Genomic DNA, 27,321 nt, shown 5'->3' with positions numbered 1-27,321 from the left:
TTCAGTCACCACTATAGATAAGGAAACTAAAGACAATGAATTTGCGCAAGATAAGAAACAGATGAAACACACTTAGACATTACTATAAGAGATGTATTGTAGTCTATGACTTTCACACAAATCTTCCTCACCAGCCATTTCTCAATAATTATCATCACACTTCTTACCTTTTGGCTTTCAGCACGTGTAGGACAGCTCTCAAAAACAGCTCATCAAATTCAACCTGTAGTTTCTCCATGGAGTAAGGCTGCTGGGCCAAACCCAAGCCTCGGTTGTGGCTCACAAACTGTGCCCAATGGTCGCTCACATAACCGAGGGTCATCCTGAGCAGGAGGAAAGGCAATACGGCACTTTTCATTAAATTCATTAATTTCATTAATGCACTCAATCCTGGCACCTTTATATTACATTTGAAGCACTAATTTATTCAATACATATTTATGGAACACCTACTATCTTCTAGGCTCTGAAGAGCATTCAGTGAGGGGACAAGCTACCCTCATGCAGCTTACATTTAGTGCAGGGCAAACAGACATTAAACAAAATAAAGTAAAAAGTATAGTCTGTTACATGGTCATAAGTGACGATGAGGAAAGTAAGTAGGAGAGGGCACTAAAGTTTCTCGGGAGTTGGGCAGAGGAGGGGGGTTGGTTGGGAGCAAGAAAGGCCTCACTGAAGAGCAACATGCGAGTAAAGACCGGAAGAAGTCACACGGATATCTACGGGAAGAGCATCCAGGTAGAAGGAACAACCAGTGTGAAGGCTCAAAGGCGTGATCAGGATGTTGGAGGAACAGGTAAATGAGAGAGAGACTGGCTGGAGAGGAAATCAGAAAAGTGACAGGAAACCAGACCAAGAAACCAGACCATGAAGACCAGGCCACTGTGAACCCTTTGGCTTTTACTCTGAATGAGACTGGGAGCAAAGGGGTGACATGAGCTACTGACTCACCATTTCCAGGGAACACTGGCTGTTATGAGAATAAGCTAAGGGGAGAACAAGGGCAAAAGCAGGAAGATAAGTCAGGAGGCTATTACAATTGTAATTAGGGAGAAATATCTGAGAATGAACTAGGGTGGTAGCAGTGAAGGTGGGGAGAAGCAGCTGGATTCTGGAAACAGCATGTTTCATTAGTTCAAAAGATGCACATCTTTCACATGTAATCCCTGCAATTGGAATGTGTATTAAATTGATAACATGCCATATTTTTGTAGCATTTTTTCCTTAGAGGCACACAAAATGCATCTTCAGAATTGGTGGCATCTTAGATTTGATGACAGTGTTTTGAAGCTAGAGATGACAGAATCGGCTGTTACACTGGATGTGGGGTGTAAAAAGACAGAGATGACACCCAGTATTCTGGCCCAAGCAACCAGAAGAATAAAGTTGCCACTTACTGAAGATGGGAAGGCCAAGGACAAGTGGCTTGGAAGGTGGGACGAGGGAAGTCTGCTGGGTGTATTAAACTACAATGTTTGTGAGTCATCCAAGTGGAGGTACTGAGCTGGCAGCTGGGCTTACAAGCTTAAGAGAGAGGCATAGGCTAGAAATAGAACTCTGAGAATCGTAATAGTATTTCAATGATATTTAAAGACATGAGAATGGATGAAGTCCCAAGAGCAAGTTTCGACTGAGCTAGAAGAGGTCCAGGAACTGAGTCCTGGGGCACTCCGACATCAAGACGTTTGGGAGTGAGGATGAAAACAACCAAGGAGGCAGAAAATGAGCAGCCAGGGAAATGGAAGAGAAACCAAGAGAATATGGGATCCTGGAAACCAAGCAAAGAAAATGTTTTAAGGAGAAAGTGAGCAACTCTGAGAAAGCTACGTAAACTACAATAATCAGCTGTAAATATTTACAGACAAATATTAGAGAGTGAATACTGACCTTAAAGCAATAATAACAATGTCTCTCCTACAGAGTTATTGGGAGAATAAAACAAGAAGGTATATTCCTGGCACATAGTAAACACTCAATCCTACATCACATATACGAACCCAAGGACAGGTTTTACCTTATTTAGCGAGCAGAATCAGAAAATCAATGTCTGAACTTCTGATAATAAGTAGATGGGCTTTTAGATTTAAAGAAATTACTCTCAAGTCACCAGCCATCCTTTCTCCCACCATCTCGTTTTCATTACATTCTACTAAAGGCCTTCTCAAGACCTTTAAAGTCACCCCCCAGCCTTGCAGGGCATCCTAGAATCATTTAGCTGGCTTTACAAAGCACATGGATACACATAAAAAATAAATTAATTACAATCAATTTTGTTTTGGAAACATCACTGAGGAAGGGGAGAAGTTTTAGAGGCTTTTTTTTGGAGGGAAAGGAGGTTGGAAGAAATAACAGCATATTGATGTGCTGTAGGGAATGACAGTAAAGACAGAAACATTAATGATGCAGAAAAGAAGATACAAAATTAATTCAATAAAAAGCAGTACATTCTCAAAATTTATTCATCCTTGATAATAAAAGCATAAACCCATTTTTCAATCAAATAAATGATAATGCTTTCCCCAGCTCGAAACAACGGCCACTGACAGAAGTCTTTGCAACTTTCTTCAAAGGGAATTTAACAGAAAATCAGAATAAGAATAAATAAGAGAGGTAACAGGAAAATAATGACACGAGAGAACTACTGCCAATCTTCCACAGCTAAGTGACAATTCCCAGGCAAAAGTGAGGAGGCAGAAGAAAACAGGGAGCAAAGGAAAAGGAGAGAGGCTTCAAAGAGGCTTCATTTTCCTTGACCGAGTTGAGTTTCTCTGGCCAAGTTCAACCCAGCAACTGCTTTGAGAACCTTGACAAGAAGGACAATTATCTAGCAAACCAGTTAAATCTGAGATAATTAACCAAATATTCTGACTGGAAGCATTTTTAGAATTCCCATCTGCTAGATGGTGAAAGAAAATTCTTACTTCTATGATAAATCAGACCTGAATCATACACTGAAATGTCCATCATCCCAATTTCACACAGTATGTGTGTCTGAGCCCAGCGAAGGCAAACAGAAACAGATGCAGCAACAGCAGTATTACCTGATCATATAACCAACTCGCTTCACAAACTGCCTGTAGCGTGCCCTATTAAAGGTTTCTAACCCCACAGCCAGAAGCTCCACTAGTGAGTTAGCAAAGGCAAAAATTTTCATCATCTCTTGAGGTCTTGTTGTTTCAGGTGAATAATCACCTAGAAGTTAATGGGAGAAAAGGAAGAAATTATAATTACTATGAAAAAACACGGAAGGACACGTGTAAACATCTCAGTGAGGAACAAAGCCAAGGCAGAGAAAACGTAACAAACCCCACTGGTCTGGCTCTTCTAGCAACATGAAATGGGGAACCTGAGACTAACTACAAAAATAAAAACAACACATTAAAGCTGGGCGAATTGGGGGGCGCCTGGGTGGCTCAGCTGGTTAAGCATCTGCCTTCAGCTTGGGTCATAGTCTCGGGGTCCTGGGATCAAGCCCCACGTTCGGCTCCCTGCTCAGCAGGGAGTCTGCTTCTCCCTCTCACCCTCCCCCTGCTCATGTTCTCTCTCTCAAATAAATAAATAAAATCTTAAAAAGGAAAAGCCGGGTGATGTGCAAGCTAGCTGACCTTTCTGCGTTTCAGCACTAGGTGGGAAATTAAAATCATAAGAGAAAGGAAGGAAATCTCACTGAGATCTGATGCAACCATGTCCGCATGGTATGGTCAGGCACCAGGGAACCTGAATCAGGAACCTGCCCAAGATGGAAGGCTGGATGCTGAGTTCCTGTGTTGAGCTTGCCACTGTCCCATTTAACACATGACAAAAGAAATCAGTCTACCTTTTGCTTTAAACCCAAGAAGATGTTGAAAGAGTTCATGGAACGGAAACTGGGATAAAAGGATAACCAAGTCATCTTCATTAAGGAGAAGCCAACTGGTCTCGGGGTCTTCATCCTAAGGGAAAAGATGCAAAATCATGTCAGCTGATTTGATCAGAATGCACCATGGTCTAGAGTTACAAGAGCTAAATTATCACAGATGCAAGTGGTACATCATGTCCATGTGTCTCCATGGACTTCTCCTACTATCAGTTCCGTAGATGGGCTGTAAACCCCCTGAATTTGCAAGCACAATTTTATGTGCATCTGGATTATATCAATTCTTCTGTGGCTGAAATTCCCTCATTAAATGTCCATCCCAAAGCAAATTTAAATAAAAAAATTCCTCTAGAGTGGGGAACCTTACTATAAAGCTCAGTATTTTGACAACATGAATTAAAGAACCACACACTCAGTCCAAGTTATTTTAGCTACAAGTCTCTTGCCCCCAAATCAAGGCCTACTGTAGTATTCAACTGTCTTATGGTGGAGTAATTTGCATTTGCTATAGATAACTGAAGCTCTATTGCCAATTGGTGCTGATAAAGCAGGTGAGACTAACAGATCATACAGAGATTATATAGGGGAAAACTTTAGGGTTTATTGTTTAATACCGAGCACTAAAGTCATCTTAGAAATTAAGTTGATTTGTGTTCTAAAATATGCTACATTCAAAAAGGGAATGCTGTAAAAAGATCCGGACATCCTGAAGTATATATCACCTCAATTTCAATAAGGGACTAATGTAATTCATTCATAATTTCCCAAGCCACTTATTCCCCCGCTGCCAACCCTGCCCCATTTTAGGTTCTAAATGGCTAACAAACAAGCCTCAGAAACTCTACTTAGAGCAGTAGCTCTCAACTCTGGCTATACATCAGAATCACCTGGGAGGCTTTTACACACCTGGATGTCCGACACGGCCTGGGCAAGATTTGTAAGTTGCCCAGGCGGTTCTAATATACAGACGACATCAAGGAAGCACTAATGAGCATAATCCAGAGCACCTTCCTCTGAGTCAAGAGCACTCTCAACATTCTCATCTACTCCCCAAGTTCTTGAATTCACTCAATGGTCAGTGAGGGCTAGCCAGGGGCCAGGCACCACTGCAGGCTTCCCCAACCATCATCTGTCTCTGGGAGTAAATGTAGGAAACCTCCCAGAGAAAAGACTTCTCTCTCAGAGGAGAACACTCTTGGGGGAAAAAAACCTGTTCCACAATCTTTAAAAGACCAATTTGCACCAGCTCCTGAGAAGCTCTCTTCAAGGTGACTGTTGAGTCTCTAGCAGAGATGTCTGAAGAGTAAAAGGAGTGCGAAGGGGTCCCCGTTTCTGAAAGAGCACTTGGGTAAATACACAGACATGATCCCCACTGCTGCCACGGCTGTCATTCTGAGAAAGATGTCTGCTGCAAACCATCACTTCTTTAAAAAGAAGGAGGCTTAGTAAATCTGGTCCCTGGCCACCTTGGACAGCACATCAAGTCAGGATGTGGACCATAAAAAAGCACTAGGGCAGATAACTAGCTGGAGGAAAAATTCCTTACAGATACACTAACCCTGTGTACAGCTGAAAGAAAAATCAACAAGCACTATCTTGAGAAACTGGATTTTGATCATTCAATTCTCACCACGAATAAAGAACCATCTTCTACCTTGCAAATGAGAAGATATGGATAAGAAGTATTCGTAAGAGTTAAAGGCAGACCTTGCTAAGCTCCAGCTCTTTTATACAGACTCACATTACCTGATTGGGTGGGGGGGGATCCCAAGCCCAGGAACTTGTTACTACATAAAAGAAAATCCTAATATAAATTTTACACCATATGAATATATTGCCAGGTTCCAAATTCTCCCAGCTGAACAGGAAGATATCCTACATGAAGGTGACAACACAGCACACTGGCTCAGAGACTCCACCATTCAGTGACCTGATCTGCGAAAAATCCTTCACCCCCAGCACCTCGGTTTTCTCACACCAATACCTGCGCCTCATGGGGCTGTGGGCAGAAGTCAAGGAGAGACTGTGTGACAAGCGCTTAGAACAATGCATGGCACGTAAGAGGAGCTCGACAATGATTAATCAAAATAATGCAGACACGACAAGTTACCTCTTCTCCTCCCTCATCTACTAGTGTCCATGTCCCGGATGCAGGCCCTGAGGAGGATGGCTTCTGCTCACTAGGCTTCATGTGGCACAGGAACTCCGCTCGATTTCTAAAGGACAAGGGAGATCACTCCAATCACATAAACACAGAAAGCCTGCATGCATGCACTCTGGATCATCTATTCAACCCTGCATAAGAGTCAGCCAGCCACCTAATCTTCAAATGGTTTAAATTAGCAAACAAGAAATAAGGACTGGCGAGAACTCAAGGCAGCTAAAACCTCACTAACTTCATTGTGCAGACCTTGAGGATTCTAGATTAGTAGTGACAAGTAATTGCAGAGAAGCGGTTATGCTGGCCCAGCTCCCGCACGCATGGGACCTCGATACATACAGATTGCTGCGGGACCTCACCTCCAGCCAGGCCTACAAACTGTTGCCAGGGCACGACTTGAGGAACCATGCTTTACTGAATATAAAAGGATAATCTGCAGGTAACTCAGAAGCTTGTTTAGGGCAAAAGAGTACCTCTAAATGCAAAACCATTTTTAAGTCAAAATCCTATCTACCATGTGTTGGAGAAGCCCCCTGTCTCCAGGCAGAGAGAGAGAGAACTGGAGAGAATTTCCTGCCAACCAGACTTCACAAGGTGTTGGCTAGACCTGATGAGCAGGTGTAAGTGGCGAAATTTCTTCTCTTAGACTATGACACGGTTCTCAGTCCTTTGTTCCTTCCCCTCTGGCCTGGCCCTGAAAAATTCATCCATTCCTTCCTGTTACAGGAACTTTCTCCCATGACTTCCAGTTCTGTAGGTCCACTGCTTCCCTTTCAACCCAAGGAGCTCCAATCCTGAAGCTCCAAATGTCCACTGGTATCTGTCCCTTGTTATGTGTCCACCTGTATGCCTCAATGACCTCAGACTTTCCTTCTGTTAGAGTGTCAATGCCCCCACAGTCACTCAGGCTCGGACGTCTAAAGAGTTCTGTTGGAACCACTCCTATTCCTTATTTAGTCAGCTACTTAATCCTCTTCTGGGAAGATAACCTTTACGTTCCCCTCCTTATCTTTCCCACCACCATTACCCCAATGCAGGCTCCGAGGCAGACAGGTTTTCCAGGACTGAGAGCCAGTGGTAATAACACTGTTCAAGGTCACTTAGACAGAGACTGTGCCTTCTCCCCCAGTTAAATGTCCTCTTGATGACGAGTTGGGATCCAGAGCCAGGAGAGCCAGAAGTCTATAACTGTAATTCAATTAAGCAGAAGCACATCTTCTGCCTTCAGTCAATCCTAGCCTCCCTTGATATGACTTTTACCTTTATTCAAAAGCCCTCAACTGCTACAGGGCCAGACCGTATCAAATCTGGACCCCTCAAAACCTTCTATAATCCAAGTCGCTGCAGCTATTCCACTGTATAACCATCTCCCATGCAGTTCTTCGCTCAAACCAAGCTGATCTCCTACCTGTCCTCCACACAGCCATCTTACCTAGACTCTGGGCCAATGCCTCTTCTCCCTGCCAATAGTGCCCTGCCTGCTCCTTCTCTCTGAGATCTAGCCCTTTCTTGCAACCCAGCTCATGCACCTGGAACCTTCTCTCACTGCTCTACCTCCTCTCTTCAGCCTCTCCAGTGCTAGCATGCTGATCGCAGCTTCCCAAGCAAGCACTTAGATCTCTGCACTTCTTTCCCTCTCTACATCTCTTCTTCTAAGGAAAAGATGATCTTTCTTGTCTCTCCATGGCACCTTTCACAATGACATATATGACAGGAGAGGCAAACCCACTAAAAAGGAGGACCCAAAAAAGCTTAATTGCTTATATATAAGCAGTTAATAAGATCATCTGGGGACAAAGGGTATCCAACCCAAAGAAAATCTGCAATATTAAATTCTGGAAAGCTGACACTTCCCTTAGCAGTTCTTTGGATCTGGGCAGTTTAGGAAGTCAATCCTTTGGTAGAAAGAAGCATTTCAATTTCTACTTCATAAAGCTCTTCCGCACTTACTTGACAGGAGACATTAGCAGGGCAAGGGACTGCATAAAATGAAAGACCCCTGATGGATTATTCAACACTTTGATCTGAAATCAGAAAAGGAAAAGGCATACTGTAGAAAACCGACAACCCAAGTATCCATAATCTTAGTTCACCAGCATTCTGGCAAAGGGAGTGGTTATGAAAACAAAGATGGAAATGGCACGTAATCCACAAGCATGAGAGTGCGGCTCTGGGTTACCTGGCAGTCCTGGTTCGGCTGCACTCAGAGCGGCGTGAGCTGAGCAGCAGACTTCAACTACTGTAACCATATAGGACGAAGCACAATACTGCTCTTTTAGACCAAAGACAAAACAAAACAAAAAAAATCCTCCTCCTACCTAAAGAGATTCAGACTTCTCACCACCAGAAATACTAAAGAAAAGGTCATGTGGAGAAGTTGAACCTGGCATGCACTTGGCTTCCACCCATCTGAGTGGTTGCTATGAGTAACAAAACAACCCAAAGGCAAGCAGCAGAGAAGAGAAACTGTGAACCATATCATCAGCACTGAAGGTGATTATATGAGAGCCGATCACACAGGCCTGGATCTCTGCTAGCATTAAAGAACATGGAGATGCTCGTGGTTTCTGTTTTGCCTCTACCAACTGTGCCGTGAGGTGGGTTAATTTAGGAAGCCGTGTTGAATATTACCAAAAAACAAAAAAAAAGTCCCAGTGAGTCTTCCTGCACAGAAATTTTACAGAACTAAATACGAGTGACTCTACCAAGCCAGACTACAGGGGAACTTTTGCAATTCTATCTTAATTTCATCAATTATGGGGGGGGCCCAAGAAGTTCCAGCATAAAAACGCCTGTGAATACATAAATATATACTAAAATATTTTAAGAATTTTATTTTAGGTATCAGTATGTTGAAGTAGTTTTTTAAAGGAGAAAAAAAGCAATTTCTTCAGGAAAAATGTTTAACAAAATCTCTCATCCCACTCAAAATCAGAAGACCATCATCATACCTGGATGAAAGGAACAGCCCATTCACTAACACCAGCTGGGCATCGAAGAATATGGTTTAAAAGGAAGAAGTGATCGCCAGGACAGCCAACTCTTTGTAACACTGACACCTGAACAGGGAAGGACATATAGTTTCATTATTTAGTAAGAAGAAAAGTGTACCAAGGGGTCTAGTAAATCACTTAGCCAATGTTTAAATATAAGAATCTTTCAGAAGAATAACCAGAGATCTACTGTATATACACACATATATATAGTATATATACAGTATATAACCAAAAATACACTATTAACATGTTGAGTTTCTACCACAGAGGCACATGGAGGCCTAAGAACCTACAAGTACTATGATAAAAATATCCTAAGTTGGGGCACCTGGGTGGCTCAGTCGTTAGGCGTCTGCCTTCGGCTCAGGTCATGATCCCGGAGTCCTGGGATCGAGCCCCGTGTCGGGCTCCCTGCTCGGCGGGAAGCCTGCTTCTCCCTCTCCCACTCCCCCTGCTTGTGTTCCCTCTCTCACTATGTATCTCTCTGTCAAATAAATAAATAAAATCTTTAAAAAAAAAAATCCTAAGTAGTTTCCCTGCAAACCCAGTTTTTATTATCTGGCAAAATACAACTTACTCACGTTCCTGGCCACATGTGAATAGATACAAGCCAAGTAGTTTAATCTAGTCTCAGTTTGTAATAGATTCTCAAATCCAAATAAGTATGCTTGGGACTTTACCACATATGTAAGAACTCTAATATTAACCTAAAAAAAAGCACCCAAGGCAGCCCCATTGAAAACACAACCACTAAACAAATAAGCCTCCTTACACTTAACATCTTTCTTAAATCTCCCAAATCCTGACACCAGCCTTTTTTCTAAGTTTTTAAAGTATGATTGAATACAACACTAGACACTAGATAATAAAAATAAATGATATGGAAGGTTTTAGATCAGCTACCTATATTCTAAATACATATCCCATCTTTAATTTAGCATGCTTCCCACATTTCCATTTCTTCCTAAGCTGAAGGTATGAGATTAAAGTGTATCAGAAAGAAAAATATTTTGTGCTTAATGACACACTAGATAAGTATAACTTATTACCATGTGTCATGAACGAAGAAAATGTCACTAACACATTAAATGAATTAGCTGAAGAAGCTGTTGAAAAAAAACTAGAAGAAGACATAATTCTTCAATTATTTGTTCCCTTACCAATTTCTGCAGCCAGAGAAGAATATCGTCATGGAACTGAGTATCTTCATTAACCCTTCTGGTGAACATGAATAAGACACTGATGCACTCCTTTAGCTGACACAGGTCAGAGGGAAAGCTTTCTGTCTGTTTACAAGCTATAAATTAAAAAGAAGATTAAATGAGCCCCACATAAATGGGTGTTTTGGAGAGAATTTTTAGTGTCTCTACCCATCAATTAATTAATTAACTAATTAATTAAATCTTTTCAAAATATTTAGTTCAGATAAAAATCCAAGGAGAAAAGTTGCATCAAAAATATCTGAATTTGGGCGCCTGGGTGGCTCAGTTGGTTAAGCAACTGCCTTCGGCTCAGGTCATGATCCTGGAGTCCTGGGATCGAGTCCCGCATCAGGCTCCCTGCTCAGCAAGGAGCCTGCTTCTCCCTCTGACCCTCCCCCATCTCATGTACTCTCTCATTCTCGCTCTCTCAAATAAATAAATAAATCTTAAAAAAAAAAAAAAATATCTGAATTTGGGGGAACCTGGCTGGCTCTGTAGGAAGAGCGTATGACGCCTGATCTTGGGATTGTGAGTTTGAGCCTCACATTGGGTGTAGAGATTACTTAAATAAATAGAACTTTTTGGGGCGCCTGGGTGGCTCAGATGGTTAAGCGTCTGCCTTCGGCTCAGGTCATGATCCCAGCGTCCTGGGATCGGGCCCCGCATCGGGCTTCCTGCTCAGCGGGGAGCCTGCTTCTCCCTCTCCCTCTGCCTCTCTCCCTGCTCATGCTCTCTCCCTCTCTCTCTATCTCTGTGTCTCAAATGAATAAATAAAAAAATCTTTAAAAAAAATAAATAAATAAATAGAACTTTTTTTAAAAATCTGAATTTCTACTAAACATGTAATCCAAAAAATTTTTAACTTTGTGAAGTATTACAAAGCAAGGGAAAATTAACTTCATCAAATCCATTTTTATTTAAAAATCAGATCATTGATCTAATCCCAGCTCTTCGATTAGTTATAAAAACAATGAGGGGGAAGGATTTCTTTTTTTTAAGAGAGAGAGGGAGAAGACGAGAGAGAATCTTAAGCAGGCTCCACACCCAATGCAGAGCCCAACGTGGGGCTCGATCTCACAACCCTGAAATCACGACCTGAGCCGAAATCAAGAGTTGGACACTTAACGAACTGAGTCACCCAGGCGCCCAGGATTTTTTTACTTCAAATATTCTTAATATCTCCCCCAGAAATAAAAATTGCATAATTCAATTAGCTAATTCACACTTAACACATCATACAATCAAGGCTAGGGTTTTTTAAAACCCAAATATGATGAAAAATGCAGAACATTATAGATCCCCTGATGAAAGTTATATAAAACAGCCCAACAAACTAGACAAGCAAAAATAAAGTACAAAAAATACAGGATGAAAAAGTACGCTATCAATTTTACAATCAAAATGTATTTGAACTCTACTTGGTAACAAGTACATACATTAGGACTAAGGGACATTAATGATAAAAAGCAAGCTTTTTGGCTTCCCAGAGAAGCAGAGATTGACAGCCCCAGGGAAGGGAGACCTAGCACTGCTCCCAAGAAATGGTATGAAGGCAGATCTCAATCCTACTTTGGGGAAGGCAAGGTAAAACAGCTAGCACCAATATTCCCTTATAATACCAATTAGTACACAATCAACTCAACTCCTCACTTCTTTCCTCATTGCAGACCACGAGAAAGAGTGAGACTTTCACGATTCACATACCTCGTCCTTGAATTGCGAAAGATCTCAGAAGAGCTGAACCATTGAGTAAGGCATAAATATAAGACTCCACTTGCAACTTTGAGAGCACAGAAGTGTATGAATGCAGAGCGAGGGTCTGGTGGAGGTGCTCAGATTTGGCATCAAATAGCTTCTTTAGCTCCCCCAGTGCATTTTCATTCATCTCTACTCTCTGGTAGTGATGATAGCCTGAAACTTTCACTTGATCTGCACAGATACCCTAGAGGTGGACAAAAGGGTAAAACAGGAAACCAGTTAACTCTTTACACTTGAAATAATCAGGCTGCAGGCATATGATATATTGGCTTCAGTACCACCTTCAAAGAGCTTATAAATCAGAGTAAGGGGACAATCCTACCACATAGGGAACAATAAATCAAATATATAATCAGGGGCCAAGAGGGATAATGCCAATCACAAAGCATCACAAGGTCAAAGAAAAAAAAGAAACCCTAAGAAGAAAACAATAGAACTTGTCCCTAAGACTCTCACGATTGATAATCTTACCTTCAACTTTATAAACACGGAAGTCATGTGATATCCCCACAACTCCAAGGGACTTCAAAATATCTCTGTACCTACCCTCATCATTCTTTGATTCTGCTCAAAAGCAACCCCTCTCCTTTCTAATACTAACACCTCCAGCTGTGTTCCTGATTCTATCCTCTTTTTCAGTAGTTTTCAAATGTCCTCCTCTCCACAATCTCCTTTCTATGTACAAAGAGAGATACAAAGGTCCCCCAATGAATGAGGATCAGGGATTGGGGAAAGCACGTGTTTCTCCTCGATATCTCCTCCAGCTTCCGTTCATTGCCAAATTTGCCAAGAGTGGCCTCCTTTTCTTTGCCATCCTTCCCAGGCCACTGGGAAGTGGCTTCCCTAATGGTCACCTTGGCCTCCACAGGGTCACATCTAATTGCCTTCCTGTTTCCTCATCTCTCAAGTTTATTCCATGGATCATCCTCTCCTTGACCCTCTCTACCCATGTGGATGTTCTTGGCATTATGCCCAAGGTTACAAACTAAATGGTCCACAGGCTGCATCTGACCTGGAAACATGACTTGCTTGGCCTCTACTCTCTATTTTGTTGCCAACATTCACAAATCAGGATCCTTCACACAGAAATCCAGATTTCCAGTTCCTCTTAGGAAGTGAAAAGATGTGGCAATGTTGGACCAACACAACCATCACGGCAACAATCAAGAGCGGCTGCCCCCACTGGACCAGGCAGGAGCTTACCCATCGACCACCGTCCCACTCGGCCCACTTCACTCCTCCAGGTCACCTGTGTGGCCCCTGCAGGCATCTGACTTTGTGACCCCTACACCGCACTACTCTGGGCTAGGATAGGGTCAATGTGAGTACAAGCATACTCCAGACCTGGATGGTATCACAAGAGAAGCAGCTCCACTGCAAATGCCCCAGGCTCCCAAAAGCTTTACAGGACACCAAGATACCTGCACAGACAACTGTTCGTCCTTAAAGTGCCACAGTCGACTTTTCGCATTTTGGCAATCAGACGTCAGGGCAAGCAGCTCAGCTTCAGCCAGCAGCAGCTGCCTCCTACATCGTGAGTAGTTCAAAAGCAACTCATAAAATTCATGCCTGTCCTGATGAGCCATGCTGTCGAATTCTTCTAAATACGACTCAACATTTTCCAGCCATGAACCAGGCTCAAAGATTTTTAGCTGTTCTTTAGTAAATGGTACTAGTTCTGGTTGAGATGGGAGCTCTGGGTAGAGTCGCTCATTACGAAACAAGGGTTTCGCTGCCACCAAAGCTGGTGCTTCTCTAGCAATTTCGGCTGGCAACTGAGGATATAGTTTTTTCACTCTAGGTGGCTGAAAAATGTCTTTGGCTTCACAAGAACTCTGCAAGGGAACATTTTGTAGCACCTCTGAAGAAAAACCCAAGGCTTGCTTGTCTTTCTTTTTCTGAGTTTCTCTGACCTGTAAATTTTCCATTTCCTGCTGAGTATAAGAAAAATTAGATTGCAAGGTGCTTTCAGAAGGTCCACACTGTACCAACTTATTTTCCTCTACTTCTGTAAAGTTCTTGGGAGCTTCTACTTTGGTTCCGACATTGTCTCCAGGGTCAACCTTCAGCTTCACTGCATCATCCCCAACACAGGCTCTGACCTCCTCCCCTTCCTTTAGGGTCTCTGTGTTCCATGTCAGGGACCCTTCATCGCTTATAGTTAAGGAGGTGAGTGGTACATCAAACATTTCACTCTCGTTTTGTCCACTGGCAGCATTCTGGAGCTGGGAATCAGTTAACACCTTCAAACAGTCTCCTTTGAATCCACAAGCTGGAGTAGGGATTTCCAGCTCTCTGGAGGTTTTTGGAAGGGAGACTTCATCAGATTCTTCCCTCTGAAGAGTTTCAGATCTCTTTTTTTCCTAAAAATGAGATTTATAATGTGAAATAATTTATAATATAGTAATAATTGATGCTTTCAACATGAGAAATTCTTAAATTGTATACAAAATCTAAATTTTATAATTAGCAAATGGAGTCTAAATAAAATTCCTAAGCAATGTGTTTCATATTTCCTATTATTATTCAATTTTGACTCTGTTAAATTTGGGAGATTCACTAGTCTAATCCCAACAGAGAAAGACATCAAAAGCAGCAGCAAATTACGACTCATGAACAGAGGAGGAAAGTTTTAATTAGGTCATTCTCCATTCTCCTAGAGGTCAACAGAACAGTGTCCACATAATGTAGGCCTCAATAGATTTATCTTCATCTTGACAAACATATTCACTTAAAACTCATGCAGAAAGAGTCAAAGAACTTGAGCAATAAAATGAGTATTAGATTATAACCTACAGAATAAAATAAATATCATGAGTCCATACTGACATAAATAAATAATAAATGGGCAAAAAGTGACACCCCTCCCTACAGAATTCCAATCAATAAATGTAGATGGAATGAGAATAACAGAAAAGTCACCATTACAACACCATGGTAATAACTGCCACAGGCAAAATCTGCCAATGGATGTTAAAGTGAGTGAGTGAAAATGTAAGCAGAAACAAGACAGCTGGCTAGCATCAAAGTATCTCCTAAATATTTAGTAATTACAAAGGGGGAAATAGTAAGGTTCAGTGGAGAATTCCGGCAAACAATATATTAACTGCTTAATCAAGATTGATAAGACCAGTAGCATATCCCCATGTGATGTTCTGAGAAGGCCTATCACCTCTTCAAGTATCCTTTCCAATAACATACAACCTCAATCTAATCATAAAAATATACCAGACAAAAACTCAAATTAAGGAACAGTCTACAAAAGAACAGAAACATGGGGTCCCTGGGTGGTGCAGTCAGTTAAGTGTCTGACTCTTGGTTCTGGCTCAGGTCATCATCTCAGGGTTGTGAGATCAAGCCCCATGTCAGGGACTGCACAGAGTCTGCTGAAGTTTCTCTCTCCCTCTCCCCCTCCCCATGTTCGCGCTCTCTCTCTAAAATAAATAAATCTTTAAAAAAAAAAAAAAAAAGAATAACAAATGTTATGGTCATCAAAGACTGAGGAACTATCAAGAGATTGGAGGAAACAACAAAGACAGGACAACTAAATGCCCTGTAGGACCCTAGATTGGATCCTGGAATAGAAAAAGAACAGTACTAGGAAAACTGTTGAAATCCAAATAAGTTCTACATCTGAGTTAATAGTTTTGTGCCAACATTAACTTCTTGGTTGTGACAAATGTTCTATACCATAGAATTTATGATTATGTGAGAGAGTGACATCAGAGGATGCTGCATGAAGGGTATATGGAACTCTCCGTACTATATTTACAACTTTTCATGAAGTCTGAAATGATCTCCAAAAAACAAAGACAAAAAAAAAGTTAACTTTAAAAGAAAGTCCAATAAAATGAGGTAGGGTTTTTAAAAAAACACTTCAGGCATTAACACACAAACTAGATACACAGCGGGGTGCCTGGGTGGCTCAGTCGTTAAGCGTCCACCTTTGGCTCAGGTCCTGGGATCAAGCCCCCGCCATCGGGCTCCCTGCTCCGCAGGAAGCCTGCCTCTCCCTCTCCCACTCCCCATGCTTGCGTTCCTCTCTCGCTGTGTCTCTCTCTGTCAAGCAAATAAATAAAATCTTTAAAAAAAAGAAAAACCCAAACTAGAAACACAGGAAAACATGCTGATAAAGAAGAAAAAAATTATAGGAAAATTCTTTAAATAAAATTGTTACACGCAAACAAACTGAAAAAAAATGACTACATCACCCTAATACTCCCCTTTCACTATGAAATTTTAAGAAGACAAACCTGACAGTTTCACAAGTTATCAGTGATTTTGGATTGTGCTGTCCAGCAAATGTCCAGCAAAAAAAAAGTTGACAAGAACCAAAAATGTAAGACCTTATATGTACCTAATATTAGGAAGAAAAGATAAACGTTTTTGAAATGGAATTTGAGGTCACTTGCTGGTAATGGCTACCAAACATTTACAATGGTGGTGATTGAAGAAGCAATGTGCCCCTCCAAAATTACTTTAATCTACACTGTGAACTGTGGATATCAGATTCAGATATGAGCCACACAATGCATACAAACGAGTTTGTCAAATTACCTAGAATCATGAATAACAAAAAGCATTATACAAGTATTTATAAGAAAATGAAGAAGTGGGTCTGATTACACTGCAATGATGTTTAGCACACTTCTATAATAAATAGGTTTGTCAGACTGGGAGGTCAGAAAGAGACAATCAGGAGACGGAGGCCTATGGTTACTACAGTGAGAGAAATGCTGGTGTACTGGTCAGGAGAAAAGCCAAATTTAAGTGAGTTGAATAATCAAAATATAAAATTAAGAAAATAATTTCATTTATAATGAGCAAAGAAAAAATATAGGAAGATAACTTTAACAAAAGAATTGTAAAAGCTGTACTCTGAAAATTGCCAAACATCGTTAAAAGAAATTAAAGACTTAATAATTGGAAACACATCCCATGTTCATGGATGAGATCACAATATTGTTAAGATGGCAATCCTCCTCAAATTGATACACAAATTCAACATAATCTCAATCAAAAGTCCAGCTGCCTTTTTTGCAGAAAATGACAAGTTGGATCCTTAAACTCATAAGAAAATGCAAGGGACCCAGAGTAGACAAAACAATCTTAAAAAAGAACAAAGGAGATCTCATACTTTGTAACTTCAAAACCTACTATAAAACTAGAGTAATAAAGACAGTGTGGTTCTAGCATACAGACAAATACATCAATGGAAGAGAATTGAGAATCCAGAAATAAAACCTTATATTTAAGGTCAATTGATTTTCAACAAGGGTGCCAAAACAATATAACGTACAACGAGCAGTCTTCAACAATGGTACTTAACAACAGGATATCCAAAGACTGAAACTGGACCCTTACCTTCTTCCATCATATACAAAAATTAATTCAAAAAGGATCATAGACCTAATGTAAGAGCTAAAACTTTAAAACTCTTAGAAGAAAACACAGGTGTGAATCTTAATGACCTTGGGTTACACATGACACTAAAAGTACAAACAACAAAAGAAAAAAATAAATTGAACTTCATAAAAATTAAAAATATTTGTGCTGAAAATGACACCTTGAATAAAGTGAAAAGATAACCCATGGAATGGGAGGAAATAGTTACAAATCAATTATCTTATAAGGGACTTATATTCAGAATAAAAAAAAGAACTCTTGTAACCCAATAATAAAAAGATGAATAACCCAATTTAAAAATGGGCAAAGGATATGAATAGACATTTCTCCAAAGAAGATACACAAATGGCACATAGAAAGATGCTAACATCATTAGCCATTACAGAAAAGCAAATCAAAATCACGAGACACCATGTCATATCCAGTAGGAAAACTATTTAAAGTCAGATAATGGGGCGCCTGGGTGGCTCAGTCGTTAAGCGTCTGCCTTCGGCTCAGGTCATGATCCCAGAGTCCTGAGATTGAGTCCCGCATCAGGCTCCCTGCTTCTCCCTCTCCCACTCCCTTCTTGTGTTCCCTTTCTCACTGTGTCTCTCTCTGTCAAATAAATAAAATCTTTAAAACATAAATAAAGTCAGATAATAAGTGACAGTAAGGATGTAGAGAAATTAGAACTTCATACACTGCTGGTGGGATTGTAACGTGATGCGGCCACTATGGAAGACAGTTTGGCAGCTCCTAACTGTGGTGATGGCTGCACAACCTTATGATCATACTAAAAACCACTGAAATATACAGTATAAATAGGTGAATTGTGTCATGTGTGAATTACACCTCAAAAAGCTATGAGAGATTTTTAAAATTTACTGAGTTGACAAATGAATGAGAAGTAAGAGCGCAGAGACTGGAACGTGGAACAGAGAAGATTCTTTTTTCTCTTTTCTTAAGCTGGAAGAAACCTCTGTGGTTGTTAAATGCTAACTGGAAGAGAAGACAAGGGAGCTGGAAGCAGCCACATGACCGGCCACAGGATCAAGGGCACAGCAAGCAACCACACCTCCTCCAACCCACAGGCCTCCAGAGCCTTCCTATCCAACCTATCCTTCAGGCAGTTTTTAACCTCCATGTGTCCCATCTCACTCCACTCCAACCCCACCTCACTCAGCCCTCTCTCCCCACTCCAGGATGGCCCTTGCAATTCCAAATTCTTTCCCTCCACTAAACAAAATGAGGTCTCCAGCGGCTAATCCCAAACTTGCCTGCCCACTCCCAGCAGCCGTAGAACAGATAATGCAGCCAGAGAATCAAATGAATTTTTTAAAAACTTCTTAGCCTCTCTGGAAAGAACACACAAGATTTTGTTTAGGTTTTATTTCCCCTGGGGTAGAACTCAGTGCTTCTCTGGGTTTCTAGAGTGGAACCAAAGAAAACTCTCTACCTGTACTGGTTAGGGAAGTTAGGTCCAAAGAGAAATTAACCTGGAGTTGGCCCAAGGAAGGAGTGGGGGAAGGACAGAGAAGCTGGTGCTTTGATTCAAATGGACCATCCAGACCAAGAAAGGTAACCTGGAGGGAAGGATGGACAACCATTTGAGCTGATGGCAAAGGCCTGACGCTCCCTTGAGGATCCCAGGACAGACACAGGACCTCTATGGTATGAATGCAGAGAGAGAGGGGATTTGCTGAGATCATCACTGATGCCAGAGTCTCAAGAGCAGTGGTGAGCTCCCTGTGGTTTACTTCACTTTTCCAAAGCACTAAATAGGGGAGCAGGTCCTAAATGGTCTCCAAGCCTGCAGCCTCTGCCCACCACCAATTTATTCCAAATGCCATTTTCACATTGGCTTCCGCAAAACACTGCTCTGAACACCACAAACAGTCACAGCTCTCCATTTAATGCAAGACGGATTCTTACCCCTGGCACTCAGTGCCTTTGATGACTCAGTTATGATCACACCTCAAGACAAAATCTTCCTTCAGTGACCACACCAACCCCTCCACACATGCTTTACTCTGAACTCCTACAATATGTACTTGTCATCCGGCCCTGGTTACAGGTTAATTTATCTTTAAATTCTGTCTCCCCCCCCAACATAAACCACAAGTATCTTAGGGCCAGGCACTATATCTTATGTCTTTGGATCTGATCTGCCTCTGACTTTTGACAGTGTTCAATAAATGTTTCCTGAGACAAGAGTGATGACCTATAAATCACAAGGATTTATTGAGTACCAACTGTATAGTGGGCTCTGTCCTAGGTACTAGAATAAAGAAATATAAAGAAATTTTTCAATTATCCAACAAATATTTATACTTACCATATGCTCTGGCACATTCAGAAATTTATTTTTATATACCTCTCAGAAAGCAGAGGGAATATCCAATGAATTCAGAGGAAATTCAACTTTTATGCCAAAATCTGAATCCATTCTTATACTAAAAATATAAAATTTCACTTAAAAATAAAAAAGTCAGCTTCCAATTATTTTGCCTAGAGATAAAGATATAGGAGAACATACTGTATATATAATAATCATTATACATCACAAAATAAAATTCAAACGCAACTCCATGTGTATCAAGTCCATGCGTGTGCAAAAATTCATACTTACATAATTTTATTTTAAGCAAAAGACACGTTTCTTACAACTAAAAACACCCCGGAGATTAGGAATCTGTATTTCTTTACTTTTAATCTCCACCTAAGTTACATATAGGTAGAGAATAAATATTAAAATAATTCCACAGAAGGAAAAATAATCAAGCACTGATACAGAAATGGAAGAATTGTTAATAAACAAGGAAAAACAAACTTAACTACACATCACAGTAAACATGCTCTGGAGTGCTGTGTACATGTGGGAAAAAAACTAAAGAACTCACATAAACCACTACCAACAATTATCTCCAGGAGATAGAATTCAGGGCATTTGATTTCTGCTGTACATTTCTGTGTGTGTGTGTGTCTCCGTGTGTGTGTGTGTGTGTGTGTCCGCTCAGATGCACATACTTCTTGAAGCAATGAGCACTTTTGTAATCAGAAGAAAAATACAGAGTGTAGGTTCTGGGGCACCTGGGTGGCTCAGTTGGTTAAGCGACTGCCTTCGGCTCAGGTCATGATCCTGGAGCCCCGGGATTGAATCCCGCATCGGGCTCCTTGCTCAGCGGGGAGTCTGCTTCTCCCTCTGCCCCTCTCCCCCTCATACTCTCACTCTCTCTCTCTCAAAAAAAAAAAAAAAAAAAGAGTGTAGGTTCCGGGAAACAAACTGGAAGTTTCCTCACTCACAGTTCTTTCTCTCTGAGCTGGAGTAAGTAAAAAAAATTACAACTCCTTTCCTTCTGTAAAAATAACAAGCTACTTCTTTATGAACAATGAAGATTCAAGTTATACATTTTGTAGAATACTTCCATGAGAGTATTCTAAAGACAGGGTCTGTTTACCAATAATGTCTGTATCCGCAGCACTTAGCACAATGTCTGGCACAGAACAGATAAAAAGGGCTTGGACACGTGGGTCTGTATAAATCAAAAGTTCTTGGGGCAACTGTACCAGCTCTCCTTGGGGTGTCCAGGGATGGTGTACAAGTCAAAAGGCTTGGGGGAAGGATGGGGCCTCTACATTTTGCTCTGAATACAACATCTCCTGGCTGCCACCCCTTTCCTGTTGTATTAGCATTTTGCAGGCTTGACCTCTTCCTCCTCCTTCATACACTTCCTTCACTCAGCTTCTGGGACCCTACACTCTCGGGCACTGGGGACACATACTACCTCACTGGTCACTGCTCACACTCCTTTGTCCTCTTCTTCTCCTCTTCTCCCCAAACTCTTAAAGTTGGGGTGCCCCTGGGTTCTTTTCTTATCACCTTTCTATACTACGCTCATTCCCAAAGTAACCTAATTCAGTCTCTGGCTTTAACTATCTATATGCTAATGACTATATGCCAAAGACTCCCAGATCTTTTTTTTTTAAGATTTATTTATTTATTGGGGAGGGGGACCAGAGGAGGGTGAGAGGGAGAGGATCTCAAGCAGATTCCCCACTGAGCACGGAGCCCAGTGCGCGGCTTGATCCCACGACCCTGAGATCATGACCTGAGCCAAAATCAAGAGTTAGGTGCTCAATCGACTGATCCACCCAGGCACCCCAAAGACTCCCAGATCTTAATCCCAACCTGGAGCTCTCCCAAGCTCTAGATTCACATACCCAACCCTACTTTACATCTCCATTTGGAAGTCCAGTAGACACCGGTTTCAAAATTAGCATATTCATCGCTTCTCGGCCTTTTGGCTAAGATCAAGTGCAAAATTAGCATATTCAAACCTGAACTCCTGATCAGCGCCCAAACCTGTTCCACCCCCCACCTCCTCTGTCTCAGAGTCATCTGTGCCTGTTTTCTCTCACATGCCAGATACAAGCCATCAGCAAATCCTCTTGGCTCTACCTGCAGAAACTCCCAGACTTCAAACACTTCTCACCACCTCTCCCATACAAGTCTGGTCCGAACCACTGTCACCTCTTGCCTGGATTACTGCAACAGTCTCTTAAAAGGTCTCTGCCTCTACTCTTGCTCCTTTATAGTCTATTCTCCACACAGCAAGCACAGTGATCCTTTAAAGCCTAACTCAGATCACACCCCTCCTCTGCCCAAAACCCTGAAGTGCTTACATATTTCACTCAAAGTAGAAGTTGCTACAATGGCCCACACAGCCCAGCATGACCTGGCCCTGTGTTAGGTTTCCGACCTCATCCCACTACTCTCCCCTCCCTTACTCCCCCCCTTCCCAGACTGCCTCCTTGCAGTTCTTGGGGCAGGCCAGGCAGGCCACTCCCTTAGGGCATCAGCCTGGAATATTTCTCCCCCAATATCTACATGGCTAACTCCCTCATCTCTTTCGTGTCTTTACTTATACGTCACCTTGGGAAACTGCAACCCATCCTTATGAGTCTGCTTCTCTCTCTCCCTCTGCCCTTCCCCACTGCTTGTTCTCTCTGTGTCTCTCAAATAAATAAAATCTTTAAAAAATAAAAAAATTTAAAAAAGGTCTTTCCATTTCATGATCAGCTTTCTGGGCCACATCTCAGTCTATCCTTAGCAATTACCATATGCTGTTACTATTAAGGAGTTGCTAGCATTCAGAATTTAACTAATGTTTGTGTACATCCCATGACTATAAAATATACACTGCATCTGTAGAATAAGTCCAAATCTAAAAATCTACTGTTCTTAACTCATAATCTACCAAGATCACCAAAGCCAGGGTCCTCTGAGGTGGGGGATAGTCTAGTAGAAGATGGTACTAAAAGAATGAAAACATTACTGGGACAATCTCTTAGGAATGAAATTAACTACAACCTAACAATGTGAGGTCATCTACCAGATGATTAACATTGAGGAATGCAGGTCAGCTGCTAGGTAAAAAAATCCACAAGCCACTCAAACTATCTAAAGGGAACAACACATGACACTCCTCACTTCCTGAACTGAGTCCTGGAACTGCTCCATAAATAGCTGCCAAATTATACCACAGATAATAAAGATTTCATTAATGTAGAACTTTATAATTATGGCTAAACTACAGCCAGCACTAAAAATGAATCTACTGACTCTAAAAGAACAATTTTTACAATGACAAGTATGAGCGCCTTTGTTTTTTTCATTCTACGCAGAGGAAATTTACTAAATTCTTCTAAGTGACAAAGCTTGGAAATATTCTTCAATACCGGCATCTATTCGTTACTCAACAAACATGACCAAGTGCATAAAGGGCTGTGAAGGGTACTGGAAACAAACAAGTCCTTGCCTCATTGAGGACACAGCCTGAGAGAAGAGCTTTTGACAAAATAACTACAAGTGAGACAAGTGACAAAAGGGGTGCAGGGTGTTACTGCAGGAAGGAGTAATGCAAGGGTCATGAGGGAAAGTTCTTCTAAGGAAGTACTGTTTTAGTAGGGACCTCATGACTGAGTAGTAGGTGAAGAGGGGCAGGAAGAGGTATCAGGGCAGAAGAAATAGCATGTGCAAAGGCCCTGAAGCAGAAAAAAAATATATATATATAAAATTGAGAACCAAAAGAGATGGTAGTGGTAAACCTAAGGTTGAAGAGAAAGATAGAAGCCAGGTCATTTAGGGCCCTGAGTCCATGCTAAGGACTCTGGACTCTAGCCTCAGAGTAATGGGGAACCTCTGAAAGGTTTTAAGGAGGAGAGTTATCAGTTTTGTTTTTTATTTTGTTTTGTTTTAAAGATTTTATTTATTTAGGGGTGCCTGGGTGGCTCAGTTGTTAAGCGTCTGCCTTCGGCTCAGGTCATGATCCCAGGGTCCTGGGATCGAGCCCCGCATCGGGCTCCCTGCTCAGCGGGAAGCCTGCTTCTCCCTCTCCCACTCCCCCTGCTTGTGTTCCCTCTCTCACTGTGTCTCTGTCAAATAATTAAAATCTTTAAAAAAAATTAAAAAAAAATAAAACAATCGGCTTTAGTTTACAGAATGGGCAGCAAGAATGAATTTGGAAAGGCCAGTTTAGCAGAAATCCAAAAACTCTTCCTTGGAGGATGGTGGTGGTAGGATGGAGAAAAACGAGCAGAATTAAGAGAATATTTAGGAACCACAACTGGCAAGACTTAGTGACTGATTAGATTTGGAGAGTGAGGAAAAAGTATGTGTCCAGGATTTCTGGTTTGACCAAATACCTCTGGAATGAAGGCCTCTTCAAATAAATTAACATAGAGGCGCCTGAGTGGCTCAGTCGTTAAGCGTCTGCCTTCAGCCCAGGTCATGATCCCAGAGTCCTGGGATCGAGCCCCGCATCAGGCTCCCTGCTCAGCGGGAAGCCTGCTTCTCCCTCTCCCACTCCCCCTGCTTGTGTTCCCTCTCTCGCTGTGTCTCTCTCTGTCAAATAAATAAATAAAATCTTTTTAAAAATTAATTAATTAATTAACATATGTCTGTGAAAGAAAATTGCCTGAAATGTGTCAATAAAATGAGCAATTGGTTTTTCTTGACAGATTAAAAGCTTAAGGTTTTTATTTCAGAAATCCTGTTGCAAACAAAATAACTTGACACAGAATCCTCTTAACTGTTTTTAAGTATTTATAGACAGAGGGGCGCCTGGGTGGCTCAGTCGTTAAGCGTCTGCCTTCGGCTCAGGTCATGATCCCAGGGTGCTGGGATCGAGCCCCACATCGGGCTCCCTGCTCAGGGCTCCCTGCTCAGCAGGAAGCCTGCTTCTCCTTCTCCCACTCCCCCTGCTTGTGTTCCTGCTCTCGCTATCTCTCGCTCTCTGTCAAATAAATAAATAAAATCTTTTTAAAAAGTATTTATAGACAGACATATAGATATATGAATTATTTATTAAGCTACTGGATTGAGATTTTTGGCTTTACCTTGAGTTGTCAAACTGCACGACTTTGGGCCTACCATTTAACTTCTCTGGGCTTTAGTTTCATCATTCGTTTGGAAAAAAAAAAAAAAAAAAGCCCTACAGAGTAAGATTTAACATTCTGCCCTCTACATGACTGATGTTTACATGTTATGTAAACATCATTATGCACTACCATATTCTAGGTTCAGGGACCTTATGCATGGTTCACCAAGGGCTTTTTTTAATTCCTCCTCCATCTAGCTAGTTCTTTTACCAGCCCAATACAATGAAAAATTATTTCTCTTAAATACGCTTCTTAAATTAGATAGCAAAATGGCTTTCACCCCAAAGAGTAACTCCTCACAGGCCTGGGTACGCCGGTGTGCATAACTCCATTACAGCCTTTTTAAAAGGCACAATGAAACAGCATCAATCATTTATGGCTTATTAAATACAGTATCTTTGAACACCTGTCTCCTGCCAAAACTTAGTTCCCATGAGAAAATCAGATTTGGGTACCATTTTTAAGGTACACTTGCTCTGCAATATCACCCACTTGTCGGAAAGGAAATTTCCAGTAATTGTAATACTACCCTCATTATTTCCTTAATATAAATTCAGTTCCCGGTAAGCCAGAATAATCTAGGTCCAGTCATCCAGGGGCAGCATTTAACCTGTTCACTGTAAAATAAATGTCATTTCAGGAAATATATAGGAGAAAAATTAAAACCCAAGCTGCACCTGAAACAAAACAAACCAACAAAAGTAACCCAGAAAATTCAAATCCATCTCTACTGTGTGAGTCCTGCCCTGGTTTAATTTCTGGACATTCGTCCCCCATCAAAAACGACCAGGATAATGAGAAATAAACAGCAGCAGCACCACTATCACCTTGAATTTCAAAAGTGAAAAGGTACATCGCTACAATCTATCTGTCGCTATCCATAAAGCTCTGACAGAGGGTCTATACTACGCGTGGAGGACAGGTTCCTTCCCTCCTTGTGCATGAGAGGACTGAAAATGTTCCCAGGTGTAAAGGACAAAAGAGACAACGATGAAGCTGGGGATTGAAAAGGTGCTCAACGGCAGGAACCCAGACCCAGATGGGGAAAAGTCAAGAAGAAACCAGAAAAGAAAGAGCCCACTGAGATCAGAGGAGGAAAAGGAAAATAGGGCTCCCGACCAAATCTGGTAGGGGAACGTGGAGATGGAATAGATGAACAGGATTGGCGTCACTGGGTGGTGGGATCAAATACTGGGAGGTGCGGGCAGAGACTGCGGAGGGCTCAGGAAATGGGTAGCCCTGGGGGAAGAGGGAGGCCCAAGAGAGGAAAAAGGAGACAGGGCGCATCCGCCACGGTCTCGGGAGGGTGGCGGGGAGATCCTCACCTTGATTTTAGTCCGGCTGGCCTTGGCCTTGGCCCGGCGCGGGGGCCTCACCGCCTCGGCCATAGACCCTGCGGTAGCGCCGTCGCCGTTTGTTTTTGTCAAAACCCTGCGCTTCCCACACCTGTCCAGTTCCGGCCTCCGGACTTATCACGTGACCGGGCCTCCACCACTCCCGGAGAAGGGGCGGCAGCACAGGGACGCTACGGGCCGCGACGTAGGACAAACCACTCCAGGAAGCACGTTTTCCCTGAAGGATGGTGGCTCCGCCCTCTTCCCTCAGGCCCCACCCCTGGCGCGGTGCTTTGCACCTCCAGGTGTACCCCGTACGCGCGGGTTCGTTCGGTTGTGTGGCGCCCTGGTGCTGACTGTCCGGGTTGAGAGTGCGTCTCTCTCCGGCCTGCACTCGGTGTGGAGCCCGGGTGCGCTGGCACACCTCACTCCCGCCGGCTTAAAGGAGTCCGGGGAGGTATGTTTATTTATCAGTCTTCTTTTGACCTGTAGTTAAGTAGATCCCCCAGTCAGCCTCAATCTCTGCTTTGCGCCCGTGATGTGCCCTTGAGATTTCCACCTCGGTTCCCTCTTTTGTAAAGGGGAACGATGATATTTGATGAAGATTAAATGTGCTAATCGTGAAAAGTACTTGTGGAGCGACAGGCATGTCAGTAAATGGAAGTTATCATTACTATACAAATTGCTAGGCAGGAAATAAGACACCTGTCCCGAGAAGGGCAGAGAAGAAATAAGACACATAAAAGTTTTCTTATTATAGATTTTCCGTACCTTGCTTCATTTTTAAAATTCCAGATGTTAAAAACCTGGCCCCTTCTCCCTTCCCCAGCTGTTCAATTTCTTTTTTCCAAAGCACTTAGTGCCTCTTAAAATACTGTATAATTTGCTTTTATGTTTGTGTCTGTCAGCTCCTCCAGAATGTAAGCTCTTAAAGGGCAAGGGTTCTTTGTTTTGTTCCCTGTTGTATCCCCAGGGCCTCCACAACACGGGCCAGCCTAGAGTAGATGCTCAATAAATATTTGATGAATGGAACAAATGAATGTGAGTTGTTTTGTCTGGTGGTGGGGTAAGATAGTTGAGATGGCTTCTATGGGAGGAAAATAAGACTATCCACCCACTGGTGGCATATCCTAGAATGAAAAATCCAGGAATATGACATGAGAAATGGGAAGCACTTAAGAGATAT

General features: G+C 42.0%; 1 protein-coding gene across 1 annotated transcript in view; it reads right to left on the bottom strand.

The window, feature by feature from the left end:
- Window positions 1-26,189, bottom strand: part of EPG5 (ectopic P-granules autophagy protein 5 homolog) — a 103,298-nt gene extending 77,109 nt beyond the window's left edge. Inside the window, exons 1-10 of the mRNA XM_044921256.1 lie at window positions 26,127-26,189; window positions 13,395-14,336; window positions 11,920-12,157; window positions 10,174-10,310; window positions 8,969-9,076; window positions 7,968-8,041; window positions 5,967-6,072; window positions 3,818-3,932; window positions 3,042-3,192; window positions 168-323 (exon numbers count right to left, since the gene is read on the bottom strand). Coding sequence (XP_044777191.1) covers window positions 168-323; window positions 3,042-3,192; window positions 3,818-3,932; window positions 5,967-6,072; window positions 7,968-8,041; window positions 8,969-9,076; window positions 10,174-10,310; window positions 11,920-12,157; window positions 13,395-14,336; window positions 26,127-26,189 — 2,090 coding nt within the window. The remainder of the gene's footprint in view (window positions 1-167; window positions 324-3,041; window positions 3,193-3,817; window positions 3,933-5,966; window positions 6,073-7,967; window positions 8,042-8,968; window positions 9,077-10,173; window positions 10,311-11,919; window positions 12,158-13,394; window positions 14,337-26,126) is intronic.
- Between the last annotated feature and the right edge of the window lie 1,132 nt (window positions 26,190-27,321).

The sequence above is a fragment of the Neomonachus schauinslandi genome, chromosome 14 (genome assembly GCF_002201575.2).
Source record: "Neomonachus schauinslandi chromosome 14, ASM220157v2, whole genome shotgun sequence".
Lineage (NCBI taxonomy): Eukaryota > Metazoa > Chordata > Mammalia > Carnivora > Phocidae > Neomonachus > Neomonachus schauinslandi.
Note: the sequence above shows the minus strand (reverse complement) of the source record. Positions and strands in the feature narration are given on the sequence as shown.